Raw genomic sequence first — 15,998 nt, 5'->3', positions numbered from 1 at the left:
TTTGGTGTGTCAGCATGTGCAAAATCACTACCCTGGAAGTGACAGTCTGAGTTTAAATTACTCGCACCTGTGCTTTTCATACAACGATAAATTACAGTGTCTGGGAAAATAAAAAAAAGCTCTTTTGTTTGCTGAACCTTACCAGACGTGTTATAAGGTGCTGAAAACCCTCTGACCTCAATTCTGACTCTATATTGCATGGATTTTTGCAGACGGAGTGCTGACTGTATAGTGTTGCTATTCTTGTTTGAGAAAGCTAGATGGCGCTCTCAGACTTTGGAGGAAAAGGCTCTTTCCAACCAGTTGAGGCTTTTCATTTTTCGCCTGCAGTAATATAAACTACACAACTATGACAACTATTAATGTGGGATATTACATTACACATTTCTTTATTCATCAAATTTCTAATTAGTTGTGGAGTTTTCTTTATGTACACGTTTCTAGCTGTGTTTAAGGTGCTATCTGTGAAAATATTTGTTCTCCCATGTACCCCAGCAAGACAGGACAGGTTCAGACATGTTGGGCTGTGTGCACTTTCTTTGAGTTTGATGTGGGCCCTATATGAAGAGACATAAAAAGCATCATTCTTTAGATTATTTTGTTCTACTAATCTAGTTACATAAATGTATGCTGATTGATTAGTTAGATTTAATTTTCAGCAAAGAATAAATGATAGATCCTGCATATTCCTTAAGTTATTATTCACTTTGAACAATTTGACTGGGAGCTGTGCTTGCCTTGGCTTAACATCAGTGTTGCTATTTTTTTTTTTTTTTTTTAAATCTTCTTTCAACTTTCTATTGCAAGGCATATGGATTGCCCCATATAAACGATAGCAAAAATGATTCAGGGGCAGTCGTTCATTACAAGAGCAACTCACTGTAATCTTGACCAAATGTAAGAATTTTAAAATCGATTTTAAGTGTAAATATCTCAGTTTATGACATCCAACGCCAGCTAGCAAAACTTACGCAACGTGTGAATGTCTAAGTTGTTCATCTGACTGCAACATCATTAAGGCACAGCTAGATCTGACTATAATTAGACCACAGCTGTGTATACTATTAAATTATTGTATTGCAGGTGCAGAAAGCAGATTTTACCTTGTTCTCCTAATTATGATTCTTGCTGTGTTTAATGGCCTCAAAACAATTAAAGAACACTCCTTAACGTGAAGTTTCAGCTTCATTTTAGTTGCAATTGCCTGAGCTTATTATCTATAACATTAAGACTATAAAAAGTATTTTTGTTTTGTTTTGTTGTCTTAAAGAGGTGCTTTTTTAAAGAGCTACTTCAGAGCCAAGCGTGTTTAAGGTGAGAGATTAAAATGTTAGTACAGATGTGTTGAATTGGGGTTTATGGAAAAGTTATAAACAAATTATATTTGTCGTTGATAGCTCCTTGAATGACTTCTGTTTGAGTTTAATCCTGACAAAACTGACAAGCTAATTGCTAGTCTGAGCAGAACCAACCACAAAGTAGAATTTTGTCGTCTTAGACGTTCATTGCTAAAAAAAACTTTTGCAACTCACGTTAATGCTATTCAAAAACTCTTACACCACCATTAGTATCGTATTACAGAGTTATTCTTGCAGAAAGTATTCCAGGTTGCACAGGAAGTGCTACAACTAGCTGTTACTGCCTCTATTTACGACTGGAAATGTTAATAAAAGTCTATGGAAGTAATTGTGTAATGCAAAATTGATGGTGCTGTAAAAGTGTATAAAATTGTGTTCTCATTAACCAGTATAAATTTTTAAACTTTAAACCAGCAGCAATCAATCTGGACTTGGCCCTCCTCAGACTAGCTGTCGTCTTGCAAATCTGGTCAAAATTAAATCTTAATTTCTCCAAACTGAAGTTGTTCAAAAATATATTTGCAACAGGTAAGACAATAATGGCTCATAACCTTTTTACAAGTTATGAACTCACGTCAGAAGATTTAAATTTGACCTTTAATCCCTTTTCTTATACATACTTTGCTCTGGAGGTTTACAGCACAAGTTACCACAGTGATTGAAACAATTTAAAGAGGTTTATTTTTGGGATAGTGCAAACCTTTTTTGTACGCACAGATAACTCGCTGAGCCCTAAATCCTGCTTCATAAAACAGATTCCTTGTCTCATGGCTTGTTAGTTGTCTGTCATTTTTATATTAGTAAAAGACAAGAAAATGAGGGGAACCTAACTGACTCAGTTGCCAAAGCACATCCGTGTTGTCGTTTAGTGTGTGTGTTTGTGTGCTTGCCTGACTCTTTCTGACACACACATACCCAAAGGAAGCACAATCATCCTAACCCCAAATCTCCCTTTAAGATACATGAATAAGGCAGCTTAGCTGCTCGACCCGAGGGCAGTTCTTCCAATCCTGGCCACGGGGAAAGGTTGTGTGCCGTCGCTGTGGTAACGGAGTTTCTCAATTGGACAGAAAGGTTCCTCGGAGGACACACAGGCATATTGATTATTATGGGATGTGTCTTCAGTAACTGGATTAGCACTTAACATACCTCTGTTAGCATTTAGGAGCTGGCCTGCAGTGCTGAATGCTGAGCAGAGAAAGTTTTTTGCTCATAGAGCGCAAGACCTTTTTACAAATGAGATAAAATGAGAGTGTGCTCTGGGACAGGTAGATTTTAGATTTATTTTAGTGTCCGTCTCCAGAGCTGATTAAAAAATTCTTCTGCCACGTTATTCTGTTCACACGCCCTTCAGAAAGTCTTTACAAAGTTTTTGGCCTTTTGGGTAATTCTGAAACCTATTATGCCCCTCGATTCATGGCGTGTGCACATCAGTATAATATAAGCAAATATTGTTCTATCCTATGCCAGTGAATACAAGGGCTGAATAGAAATAGCTGTTTCAATAGGTTCTCTAGCAATATAATTTACTCGTGGGAGCCTGTTTATATCCAAATAGAGGGAAAAACATCTTTATCTACCCAGTAATGTAAATGTGGGTAAAACAAACAGTCAAGTGCAGTCACAGCTTTATTGGTTAATTCGTGTTGAACAATCGCTGCCTGGAAAGAGTTCACGTCACCTGCTGGTTGTCTTCCCCCCCATTACCCAGACCACTGTGGGGGAAGCCCTGCTGTGTTTAGTGAGAGAACTGATAGACTTGCAGCTGCCTTCCACACCCTAATGACCTCAGTGTACTATTCCCTCCATCTGTTTAATCTCAACACCAGGGCCTGCATGTACGGCTTCACCAGACTCGTGGTGCTGCTGAAACCAACCGCAGATGGAAAATTCTTCCTCACCGACTGCCTCCTGTTTGGTGCCATTATGTCAGCCACTGACCCAGGTAGTTGACCAATAAAACTTGACTTTTTTTCCTTTCTTCCTGCAGCACGGGTCTTTTTGAACACATGTACATATCACCAATCTCTGATTTCTGTGACAGATTTCAGTTCTGTGTTTGAAGACACTAAACAAGAAGTGAAATATTTGTCACTTGCCCTTGCTATTTATCAAAGACTCAGAAGTCAAAATAAAACAAAAAATGCAAAGTTGGGTCCTTGTGTCTAGACTGTTTATGCTGCATTTCTCATTACTACAGTTTTTGAGTTTAATCTTCTGATAGATGGATTCATTAAGCATTTAAAATCTTGGATAATGTTTTAAAAAAGCTGAAATCTGACTCATGCTGTGCTCTGTTTCAAACAACAAGGTGTAAACTGAGATTCACAAACAACAAAATCACATTGTAACTTTAAATTATGTGCACCTTTCCCCTAAGTGGAACAGCACCAATCCAATCAGTATTCTTCAGGAACGGTGACGTGGGATGTCATGAAGCTTTCTGCCACAAAGTGATTATGCCAATGATAATATCTTCGCTGCGAACAAATTATTTATAACAATAAATGCTTTATCTCAGTAAGTGTCAAAGAGGGGACGTAGATTGTGATTCAGTTGTCACCCTGAGAGTGATGTTGCTTTGCGGTGCCATGCTACTCTCATTCCTGTTGACCTCTGTGCAGTCATCACTTAGATTAGAATCAATCTGCAACACACCACGGACCAGAACTCTAAGCTTTCTGTCGTGCTTTCCAAATCTTCAACAGCTCTCAGACTTTGAGATGGGGTTTGAACTTTGCGCTAAGGACGGTGAAGTCATGTCCTCCATTTGGCATCTGGCAACACTCTGCTCCCTGTTTACAAATTATTTTTCCTTCCTCAGACTAAAAGCTTACTTAGCATTGTCCACTGTAGGTTAGATGCTGACAACTTATAAGTATAAGTGCTTAACATCATACTTTTATCAAAGCTTGGGAAAGTAGAGTAATTTCCTTAACTAACTTGTATCACTTTCAGTGTTATACCTTTCTAATTTAGCCAAATTAGCAAGCAAATCCCATGCTCTCTAACTGAGATGGCAACGATCTTTGTCTCTGCTAATCGTCAGGGTAATTTGACCTAATAGGACTTCCATCCGACCCCCTCAACTGTTATGTCAGAAATAATTGTGTACTGTCTCTACCTTATGGTGTTGCTGTGGAAACTGATGAACACTTGACAGCTGTAGGATGGGTTGCCATGGCAACACAGACACCCTTGTGTGAGGGGAGAGTGTTAGTGCTTTTTTTTTTTTTTTTCTTTGCTTTAGTGTAAGTAGTGCACGACATGCTGGCATCAGCCTGGCATTATGGGAGCAGAGATATGAAACAATCCTGACTTCAGGGGCTGAACTCCCCCTCTCCAGATAAAGGATTTTCCTCCACCAGGAGGAACGTAAAACCTGTCACAGACCAAAGAGACAGATATGTGACATTATGTCTTGAGGCAGCTCATTTGGTTTTTGTCAGTCTGCTCGTTTCCTGGCTGTCTTGCCCCTCGCTGGCCCGCTATTATCTACAGGCCCAAACACTGCTCTTAAAACTGACTATTTATTCAGGGCACAAATTTCCCTAATGCTAATTCACAGGATTATTTTTGCAGTGTCATCTCATCAGACAGATAAGTGTTTCACCAGGAGCTGTTTTTCTTTAGAATATTCCCTGGGCTTCAGTATGGCACCTCTTAGACTTTTTGTTTTTCCTGCCAATGCTCATATGTGTGTAAATATTCATATATGTTTGAGCGTGAGTTTATCTCTATTCATATCTAGGGGTTTTTATGATAATTTTATTTTGCCTGTTTAAAAAAAAAAAGCCTGCTTTTTTGCAGCAGAGTGGTAACAATAAGGATATGTTTGTTTTTCTGTCTACCTCTATACCAGCAGAGAGTAATTCTATCGAGTAGTCAAATGTTATGTAATGCGATCCTTATCATAGCATGTCGTACCACAGTTCTACAGCTGATAGCTTGCAGAAGGTACTCTGTTGCCAGGCCATGTGGAGCTTGCTGGCTCGTCACAATCTCGTCACTGTCAGCATTCTCCTCGTCACTCATTGTCTGCACTTACCCTGCCCTGTGGTGCAGAGGAACGTATGGGTATGCATGCTCATTCACACTCAGCATTTCTCACATGATCTTTGCTATCGGTGAGCTCCACATGGGTCTTGTAATTCTCACACCAGGCATTTGTACACTGAACAAAAATATAAGCGCAGCACTTTTGTTTTTTGTTCTTCAGTTGTTCAGTATATTTGTCCACAAAGATGACATGAGCTGATGTGTCTGTGAAACAGTAAGTGGGCAAGTTGACGATTGATATTCATTAATATAAAAATATTCAAGACAGAAGTCTGTGGACTTCCTGGTATAGTGGAGGAGCTGTACAGCAAACTGCTAAAGAGCTGACCACAGGAAGCACTGTGCCAAGAGAAGAGAATAGTAAAAAAAAGAACCAGTATCAGGCCAGCATTCATGGAAATAAAGATAGATTTTTCTTTTATAGCTGCAGTTACACACTCAGCACGAAGCAAGAGTCTGTTGTGTTTTTGTTTTGACTGAAACCTGGCTCTATTGCAATGACTCTGACTCAGTAATCCAGCTGGATGAGCTAGTATCTTCCTCGCAGACAGAAAATTGGAGAGCTCCACTGCACAACCATTGCCCTGGATGTACAGCCTATTTCTGAGCTTAACAATGCAATACAGATGGGAGAGATGAGGAGACGTAGGAAACTCGGCTCCCTCGCTTCTATCTCAACTGGAGCTTTATTGACGACCACAGGCAGTTCAGCAGTGCCATAAAGACTGTTGGTGCAGGCTGGTGTAAAGGCATCATAAACCAAAGAGCCCCTTCTGCACAGGAAAGCAAGTTCTTTCACTCCAATGGTCTCATGAGATGAATACGACAAGTACAGTGCAGATAAATGATTCAAAGGAAGATTAGACTTCTATCTTTAAAGAGTCTTCACCATTACATCATAACAAACAATGCAATAAATTCTATTTACTTATTTTTTTCTTGACATTACAATTTGATTTTCTTTATAGATTTAAAGCGAGCTAGCCAAGAGGGTGGAAAAATCACACATTTTAGAAATAATTTTGTCAGTATGTAACCTTTGTTAACTAATCAGTGTACATACAAGTATTAACGAAAGAAAAGTGGAACTTTAAATGCCAAATTTAGATATTTTCACAGGGAAGCATACATAATCTGTCACCTTCAGTCATGCTGTGTGGTCATTTTAGGATGTGGAGATGAATCAGTACATTTTAAATTTGTATTACAGTGGAAAGAGTGTAGGTTGTGTTGGTGATGTTTTTAGAAAACAAATCACCCGTCAAAAAGACTGCCCAACAAGCATGTGTTTAAAGAAGTAATAGTTCCAACCAGGTGCTCGGCTTGTAATAGAACCTGTTAACACTTGGGGTCTTAGACATCAAACAATTTCATCTTTTCTCGTGTTTGCCTTCCAGGCCGGGATCGCTGAGAGCCATCACAGTGCTGCATCATTCTATCACTTAAAACATGTCTTTCAGAAGACTTTATCTTCTCCTTGCTGTGTATTCTATAAAATCTGTGGAGGATCAGAATGTGTGGAAATAGTTTATTTTCATTAAATGTCATTTTTTTGTCTCATTCGTCCTTAAAGAATTTGAGTTTAGTCTATAAAGTCTGGTTTACAGAGATGTAGGAAAAACTGAAAGACTCAGATGTTTTGCCCCCATATTCATGACACTAAGAGCAAACACCAGGAGAACAACACAGACTTAAACACTTGATCTATACAGTTAGGGAATCATTCAGCAATAGTGTCACTGCACTCTGAAGTCATATCCAATATTTAGCTCCGTTCAGCGGTGACTTGTTTGTTTCAACCAAAGCACCCTACAAATACTCACAGGGCCAGTAGGAATGAGCCATCCAGACCTGAGAGGCAAATTTAAGAAAATATAAAAGTGTCTCAGCTCCTTTTTATTTTTCTTTGACTCGTGACTGCAAAATAACATGAACCTTGTGACCCCCCCCCCCCCAAAATCCTTTCTTTAAAACACTTTTGAACCGAGCTCTTAGAGATGTCACTTTCTGGTCCTTTTGTGTGACATTTAGTCTTGACATTATTTTCAAAATGGCTTTGAAGACACTGATTAGAGGAAGTTTATCATAATTATACCTTTTAAAACTTGAAGGTCTTTTGAAGCATGGTTCTGTGTAGGTTATAAACAGTATTAATAATATTAATATTACCTATTGGTAACATTTTTCATTATATATAATAAATGAAGGGAGTTCTGCTTTATGTCTTTTTTTTACTTTGTGAATCTTTAAATAATCCATTAAACTCAGTGTCTTGTATTTGAAAGGTCTATACTACTCTGGAGGCAATGGTACGGGTTCTGTTGGAGCAAAGAGATATAAATCAATACAAAGTTGTTCAGAATTTATCTATATCTATTTACTGAAGTGAACTTATTGCCCTGATAAATATAGAACTTCATATTGAGCACATATAGTAGGCAAAAGTTGATTTATAATAGAGCGCGATTTACTTATTTGTCTCAGAATAATGCCATTAATAGGCAGCAAATGCATCTCAAAATATTTTTGGATGTTTTTATTCACAGCTGCAACTTAAATATCTGCCTAACATCATGACGCAGGACACACCTGTGTGAGGATTTCAAATATGTGAGGATGAATTTCAAGCACGGAGCGAATTAAAGCATAGAGCTGTTTGCCTGCAGTAGTTCCACATTAGATTGTAATTGACTTATTTTGGATGTTTTAATCACCCGCGGCCGTGGCTCTAAACCCCCCATTCGCCAGCCAACGTCCTCAAATTCCCAGAATCCTGGTTATCATCCCTCTCTAATAAACTGCAGCAATGCCCCAGGCTAAATAACCCATGTATATTCATGTTCAGAAAGCACAGCCACAACGTAGAACAATAACACACGCACAGCTAATAAAGGGGAAAGTGTCACTGCATGTAGCGCCATGATTTGTACAGATTGTGTCATGCAGTTCAGTTGTTTTGAATTTAAAAAATGTACAACCATCACTGCTCCCAGCAAACGAAGGATCTGCACACGTGTTACAACTTTTAAACACACTTAATGTCATTTAAGGGACTCTAACTGTGAAATTGGGTACAAATAAATTATGTCACAGGGGAGTGAGGTTGGACTCAAAGACAGATCACAGGCTGGGTTAGAAACTACTGAACATAAACGTACAACAGAGCAGAGAAATAAAAAAGTATTTTTATTGTAATCCAAACACAAAGCAGACAGCAAAAGTACCAAAACAGTATGGGAGGACATGAGATAAGATTTAGCAGTAAGCAGAGAAAATAACAAAACCTCAATTCTGACAGGGTGGTCGGTTGATGAAATCCATCCATCCATTCATTTTCTTTACCAGCTTCTCCGTGCAGGGTCGCAGGGAGACAGATGCAGGCAATTAGTGAACAAAACACAGGAGCAAAGGCAGAACATGAAGCAAAACCAAAACCCAAGGAAGGAACCTTTACAAAGTAAAACAGGAGCTGAGACTGACTTGACTTTAAAAGGAAAATAAAAAAAAAAGCTTCATTAAAGTACACAACATAAACTCAAACTCAAAAATAATACCTGTTAGCTTCACTAGTTTATCTCGAGGAAACAAAGTTTATTTTCTCATAATTACAGAACAAATTATGTTTTTGTCATTAATAAAAAAGGCCACATTTTGGAGACAATAAAAAACTTTTATCTTGTGAAAACAACCTATGATATTAAGATAATTTAGGAAACTAAACTTTTCCATTCTATTCCTGTTAAGTATCAACTTCAAAGGATGTATAAATATTAAATACAGTTGCCATGCACATTGTCCCCAATATATTTAGATTGAAATTGTTTTATTTTTATTATTTATTTTAATTTTTGCAATATTGTTTCTTTAAATAGTAAAATGATGTCATTTAACAACGTCTGGTCTAAAAAAAATCCTAAATACCATTTTATCATATTCTTTCTGTGATTGTCTGTATAAATCACTTTATTCGTTGATAATAAAATCAAGAAACTAACAAAATCTGAAAACTATGTCAGCAACACAGTTTGTTGATAATTGAATTTATATTTAGTTGATTTGTGAGTGAAAAGTATTTACTTTATCTGGTTGCTGGGTATTTGTTGTGTGTAACCCCCTGCTCTCAATGAACTGACATTTGCTGTTTGTTTTCATTGTGTAATGTTACTTTTCTTTGTTATGTTACATCTGTTGGGTGATTACCAGAGTGCGTTTTCTGTTGTTGTGTTATGTATCCTGCAGTAAGCAGCAACAGCACTAATTCAATTAATTTTTTTGTTTTTTTGTTTTTTTTCCAAGTCTCAGTTCTTGGGCTATTGTCAGACCTGCGTGTGGATTTTGATCTGCGCACCCTGCTGTTCGGGGAGAGTGTCCTTAATGACGCCGTGGCCATCGTTTTGACACAGTGAGTTTCCCGTTTTACTCGTCTTGGTCCTCGGAATGCAATAAATTTCTTGGTTTTAATTGTGTGGGCACTCCGAATCCTCCAACTGGCAGTATGGAGGCGGATGTGTGGGGGACGGCAGGCTGAATGGAAGCTGCCAGCTTTAAAGAAAAGGTGTGATTGGCAAAACAGCATGAGTGCCTTGGATGCTATGCAGCGGACTACATAAGCAAGTTGCCTCCAGCACTGTCAGCATCTCATTAAGGTAGTCAGTGGAGAGACTCGCTGCTAGAGTAGACACACTCCAAGTATATCAAACTTAAATATTGGCTAACAAACAGTAGCTGCTGTCAAGTTCAGGCAAAATAATTCAAAAAAATCCTTGAAAGCTTACTGAATTGGCCAATCTGAAGTAATTTCTTTGTGCTTTTCAGTTGCTTCATTCTTTTGGCTTGGTTTTTTTTCTGATATTATCCAGATATGCTGCTAAATATGCATGCCCACACTTGGCACTAATTGTCTGCGCTCTTTACACAAATCTAGTGAACAAAGACTGTCATAGACATGCTAACAGATTTCAAGCTGAAGGCAGAGAGTGTACCGAGCTCTCACATCTCCAGAGTTATGGTCAGGCAGAAAGAAGCACAAAGGAAAATGCTGGAGAGATGATGGGAACAGACCTGCTTCTCTGCCTGTTTTTTTTTTTTTCCTTATCGGTTTACACAAATTTGACACATCAGGAGTACCGTACGTCAACAGGTTCAGAGTTTTAGGAAGTGTGCAGATTTACAGAGCCTACGTCCGTTCAAACAAACAGTCAGATAGGGCCACGTCTGTTCCTGAAGTGGCGTGACCGGCCATCTCCTGTCACTTGACTGGGTCTCTGGTCCACCGGTAGCCAAGGGCCCCCGCACACAAAGCCATGCCTTATTAGTGAGCCACACAGGGTCCTGGCACTGGAATTTTAACAAGCTTCCCAAAGCAGCTCGACCTTACGTTGATGTGCCTTTTCCCAGCCACGGCGGCCCTGACCCAGTGAGACCTACGGATGTTAACATTTTGGGTCGATGGAAGTTCGGCGGCAGCTTCAGACACCTGAACAAACGATCTTTAGAAATTTGCGCTGATCATGTGACCTGTTTTTAAGTGAGCTTACACCTAAAGTCTTTGTTTCTACAGAGAGGCTCAAATTTTCTGTTTGTTTGGGGTTTTTTTAAACTTGCTGAGCTCATAAGTGACAACTTGATTGATTCCCCTCTTTCTGTTGCTGAGACTATGACAAGTTGTACGCTGCTTGCACTTTTAAACCTGAACGTGAAGATGAGCGCGTTTAAATTTTAAATGACCGGTGTGGGGGAATTCTGTTTACGTTTTCGAGCTGAGGCAGCACTTTCTCAGATCGGGTGTACCTTTGTGTCCTCATTCTGAGCCACTGTGTTTCATTAAATGCAGGGAAAATCAACATTTGAAATTGTTTCCATATTGTCTTTGCTGACTCAGCTGTTTGATATCCATTTAAAGCAGACAAAGTCCAATGGTAGTGTAAAGGATAATGGTTAAAAAAAGCCCTTTCAGTTCCTTCCATTGGTGCTCATTTTTGCATGCTTCACAGCCATCACCTCCTTTCCTCACATACAGTCATACAGAGAATTTCGTACTTCCTCATACCGCATACTTCTGACCTTTTTTTTTTTTGTGCTCAGTGATGTGCATGTTGAAGTCTCCCATCCCCCCACACACACAATAAATATTTATAGCAGCATAAATCAAACTATGCTGCTGTATGCAACAATATTAGTTTCCTTATTTTTCTTACTTGGGTGCTCAGAGGTGCTTATGAGGCAAATACTTCAGAATGCATTGTTTTCCTGGGAAGGATTTCAGTTCTTAAGAAAGCTGTGACTCAAATAAATTGAACTGAGGGCTTAGCTCAGCATCTAAACCATGTGAATTTATGTTCTCTGAAACCAGTGGGTCTTATTTTTTTCTTTCTTTTTCTGATGACTACACTTGATTCAGCCATAAATTATGCTGTGAATTTAAAGTTTTAGCTTTAAACACCAATAGCTCTTTTTCTTAGATAGTTGTGCTTCTGAATTTTATTTATTCTGACACAATTTTCCTGTTTTTTTTTTTTTTTCTTTCGATCACTTTTCCTTTAGTGCCATCGCCACTTACGACCAGATGGGAGCAGGACGCATTTTTGACCCACCTGCTTTCTTCCACTCTGTTGGTTTTTTTCTTGGAGTGCTCATTGGCTCCTTCCTCCTCGGATTCGTATTCGCTGTAATAACAGCCCTCATATCCTTTCATCCTCTCCCGTCTCTTCACTGCAGACTGCGTCCATCCGCTGCAGTGTAGGCACTTCCTCAGCTCGGTGAATGCTTCTCTAACAAACCTGTGCTGTACCCCTTCATCAACAAACACAACAGGACTGGGCCTAAAGTGCTGCTGTGACTGGTGTGGTTGTCCAGTGTTTTGTCTCTTTTATTTAAGATTTAGGATAAAAAATGTGAGTTCTGGGGCAGTACTCAGTTCTTATTCAGAGTGACTGATTTTTCCTGTGCAACCAACTCACAATGGGAGCATTAATTGAATTTTGTTGATACCACCCAGAGCAACAGACTGCTCTTTTGGGCTCTTGCTTCAAGCAGTAGGTCTGTAAAGGCTGCTTACAGTGAAGATAAAGTCGGTAATTTGTCTTCGTGGTGTTTTTTTTTTTTCTTAAATGCTTCTTAAGGAGACAACATCAGTAAAATGAGCAGCCAGAGCCTTATTTTTGCCTCAAATTCACAAAATCAAACAGCAAGGGTTTCATATGTAGCCAACCTAAAAACCTGATCTTTGCAGGGTGAGATTAAGCTGGTGATCAAGAACAAGCTCTTCTATGACATTAGCATTTAGTAAGGCATTAACTGTTTGCCAACAGAGTCTGTTGAAGGCTTCTGTTATCTGGTTGCACTTGTTTGATTTCAGCTCAGTGTGAATCTCTACTGATGTGTCTCTCTTTTTTTTTTTCTCTGTACCACAACTCTGTGTAAGTCTCATCTGCTTATACGCTGCATGGCTCACTTCAGTGCTGTGTTTCCTCTGTTAAACTCCACTGGCTGCAGAGTTCATCACAGAAGAAAAACATGGGCCAGAGAAGGGAAGAGCAGAGACTGGACTGACTAAATGAAGACGGCAGCTTTGATCTTTTCACCTACCTGTTAGGAAGCTTTTATTATATTTGTGACAAGTGTTGACTGAGGGACCACAAACTCTCCCTGAGCTGCAGACCTTCCCGAGACAAACTTTTGCAGTGTTTGCATTATATATATTTTTATTTATATATTTTTTATTTTACTGTAGCAGCAAAAAAGACCGTTCCACATCTGCAAATAGACGGCTGGAAAGGCTGGAGACAAATGGCAAATGGCAAAGGAGGTCATTATGCATATCTATGGTTCTCTGAAACGGTTCATAACTGTTTCAATCATTTAAAAAAAGTCTAAAAATAATTATTTTTAGTAATGTAGAACAAGCAATAATTATTCTAAGATACTCTAGGACACATATGTTCCTCCTCCTTCATGTTGCACATTTAGGTCACAATGGTAGCCCAGAAAGGACAAACCACACGCCTTATAGCTGCATTTTTGCGGCTATTTTTTTTTTCTCAGAAGAGACAGGAGATATAGATATTATTCAGTTGGTTGCAATCTGCAGTTTATTCCACCAGATCTCATTGGTTCCTGAACTTTGGACCTCGAACACCAAATGTACACAAAATAGAAAATGTAAAGAAAAAAGTATTCTCTAAACTCAACTCATATTTTCTTTCTGTTTCTTTCTGTGGAAAGCAGAAGCCCATCGCTTGCAAGGAAGCTTAGCTGGAGGGTGGGTGAAAATGTGATGTGGGGAGCTCACAGGAAAAAAAAAAAGAAATCTCATTACCATCCAGCGGTTTCACTGTATGGCAGGTCCTCAGGCTTATTGAACACATTTGCTTTTGTGTAGTATCTCTGTCCTCATACTGCTGCATTGAAATGAACATGTAGAAATTTGCACTGCAGCGTATGCTTTATCAACCTTAGCCTGTTTCGGAGTGATAAGAACTTCATAATCACCTTCTTGTAGATCTTTAACTCGCTTCCCACCTCACCAAATTCACTCGACTGCACGAGAGTCCTCTGCTGGAAACGTCGGTTTTCTTCCTGCTGTCCTGGAGCAGTTTCCTCTCAGCCGAAGCCTGCGGACTTTCAGGTGAACACTGTGTGACTGATGTTATTTGTGTGTCTGTGGCCATATCGGTTCGCTGGGTGAATGGTAGGTCAGGCTGAATACAAATCCTGTTAGCACCCCCCCCCCTCAGGCGTCACTTCTCAGCTGCATGCGCTGACTTACACGTCGCCCCTCAATAAGAATCACACAAGCAGCTGTCTGCTCGGCTTGCTCTGCTGCCGCTTTGAGGCATCTCTGTAAGAATTCCCACTTAAATTTAAACTGGGAATGATGCTCAATGTAGAAACAGGCTCACTGAACTCGTATACAGAACTCCTAAAAAGGTGCAAACTATTGCAATAATTTATATTAGAAATTATACAAAGTATTTAACCATCTTCATTTTATGCTACCTGCAGTCTTGATTAGTATCTGTTGTAGTTTCTGAGGTGTGAACAGATGGCAGCAGAAAATAACAGGGTTTTTTATTATTATTTTAAGCTCTGAAAAGGTGCTTAATGCGGATCTCATTTCCTATTGCTATCTCTATCACTCCCTTTACGCTTTGACCTTTGATTTGAACATTGTAAGATGTAGTCGTTAAATTATTCCTCTAGAAAACGGGACACCTAATCAAGAAGCCGGTGCTCCGATAATTGTCACACAATGCTTTTACATGAGCAAATGCAACATCAGTACGCCCATTTATGGCATGTATAGTAGTTATCTGGCTTGCAGCAGATGTTATGCAACATACAGTAATTCTTTTTTTGTGCTTGTTAAGGGAGATTTACAGTGAAACATGCACTGCATCAGAATGTACCAAACTAGTCATTAAACTGGGTGTGGAGACAAAGTATTTAATAGTACAACTGCTAGTTTTCATACTTAAATGACAATGATATCAAACTGGACATTACAATAGTTATTATAACAAAAGAATTTAACGCAAAAAATACAAATTTGAGAATCTTTTTGCTAGTGCAGCTCATGCCTTTGTGTTTTTAGTTCATCCCTGGAAAAAAAAAAGTCTCAATTTGAAGGGTCAAACAGCTTCACACCTTAGCCCTCCCACTATATTTTCACCTCACCTGTTTAATCCCTAATATTGCATGGATGCTCAATACGTAACGTTTAGGCTAAGTACTACTAAGGGGTGAGTTGGGGTTTGCCCTTAGTCTCATGTAACAATTATTAAAATCCTTTTTGTGGCTTTGGGTATCTGTTCATTATCATATCCAGTTTTATGTATTTTTCACCTTTTGCTGATTTCAAAACCTGATTAAGTTTTGTTTGGAAGATAATAATAATTTTGGCTTTTCTGCCAGATATTGTCCTGCTCTATGCTGACCATTTCAGGTCCAGTCTTTGAATTTTAATGTGATGTTCACATTCAGGAAATGTTGTTGCTCCCTCCCGTCTTGGCTCTATCAAAAGGATTCTCAATCAGCTATAGAGCTCTCTCGCTCGCTCTCTCTCTTGCTTGGCAATTGTCCCTGTGGCTTTAAAAATGTGGTTTCTAATAAAATACTTTGACCTTTCTCTATCAGGCCGAGATGTTCTGTTTATGAAGTACACCCTTCTAAGTGCCGCCCAGTGTGGGAGTCGGACTACAGCAAAACATCGCAGGCAGTGATTCCTGCTGCCATGCCATGCAGACACTATGCTACCTTTTATTATGATTTAAACATTTCTACATGGTTTTGTGTTTTTGTTATCAAACCCCCTTTTATTCAGGCTTGAAATTTACATGTTACTCTCATCATCTGATATTCTAAAATTTAGTCTAATGTTCTTTTTAAGGCCGGTAAAGCTCCACTTGGGAAGGAGCAGCTTGTGATTCAGAGGAAGTGTCCTCCCTGGTGTCCTTTGCTAACTGAGGCTCTTTCTGTCTTTAATTGCTTAGTTGAGTGAGGGCATGCCTAATGACCCTCAACTTTGGAGGCAGCTTTGCAACCATTAATCTTACGCCCCTCACGATGCTTCATTATGAGATG

The 15,998-nt window shown here is 39.1% G+C and overlaps 1 protein-coding gene across 4 annotated transcripts in view; it reads left to right on the top strand.

The window, feature by feature from the left end:
* The window catches only part of LOC108230352 (sodium/hydrogen exchanger 9), a 59,733-nt gene that overhangs the window by 5,302 nt on the left and 38,433 nt on the right, over window positions 1-15,998 (top strand). For 2 of the 4 annotated variants that reach the window (XM_025003862.2, XM_017406443.3), the window contains exons 5-8: window positions 3,188-3,303; window positions 9,714-9,819; window positions 11,961-12,099; window positions 13,938-14,043. In XM_025003862.2, the coding sequence (XP_024859630.1) occupies window positions 3,188-3,303; window positions 9,714-9,819; window positions 11,961-12,099; window positions 13,938-14,043 (467 nt within the window). Of the gene's footprint in view, window positions 1-3,187; window positions 3,304-9,713; window positions 9,820-11,960; window positions 12,100-13,917; window positions 14,044-15,998 lie in introns of all 4 variants that reach the window. The other 2 variants (XM_037973191.1, XM_037973192.1) reach the window with 2 other exon arrangements.

The sequence above is a fragment of the Kryptolebias marmoratus genome, linkage group LG21 (genome assembly GCF_001649575.2).
Source record: "Kryptolebias marmoratus isolate JLee-2015 linkage group LG21, ASM164957v2, whole genome shotgun sequence".
NCBI classification, from domain to species: Eukaryota; Metazoa; Chordata; class Actinopteri; order Cyprinodontiformes; family Rivulidae; genus Kryptolebias; species Kryptolebias marmoratus.
Note: the sequence above shows the minus strand (reverse complement) of the source record. Positions and strands in the feature narration are given on the sequence as shown.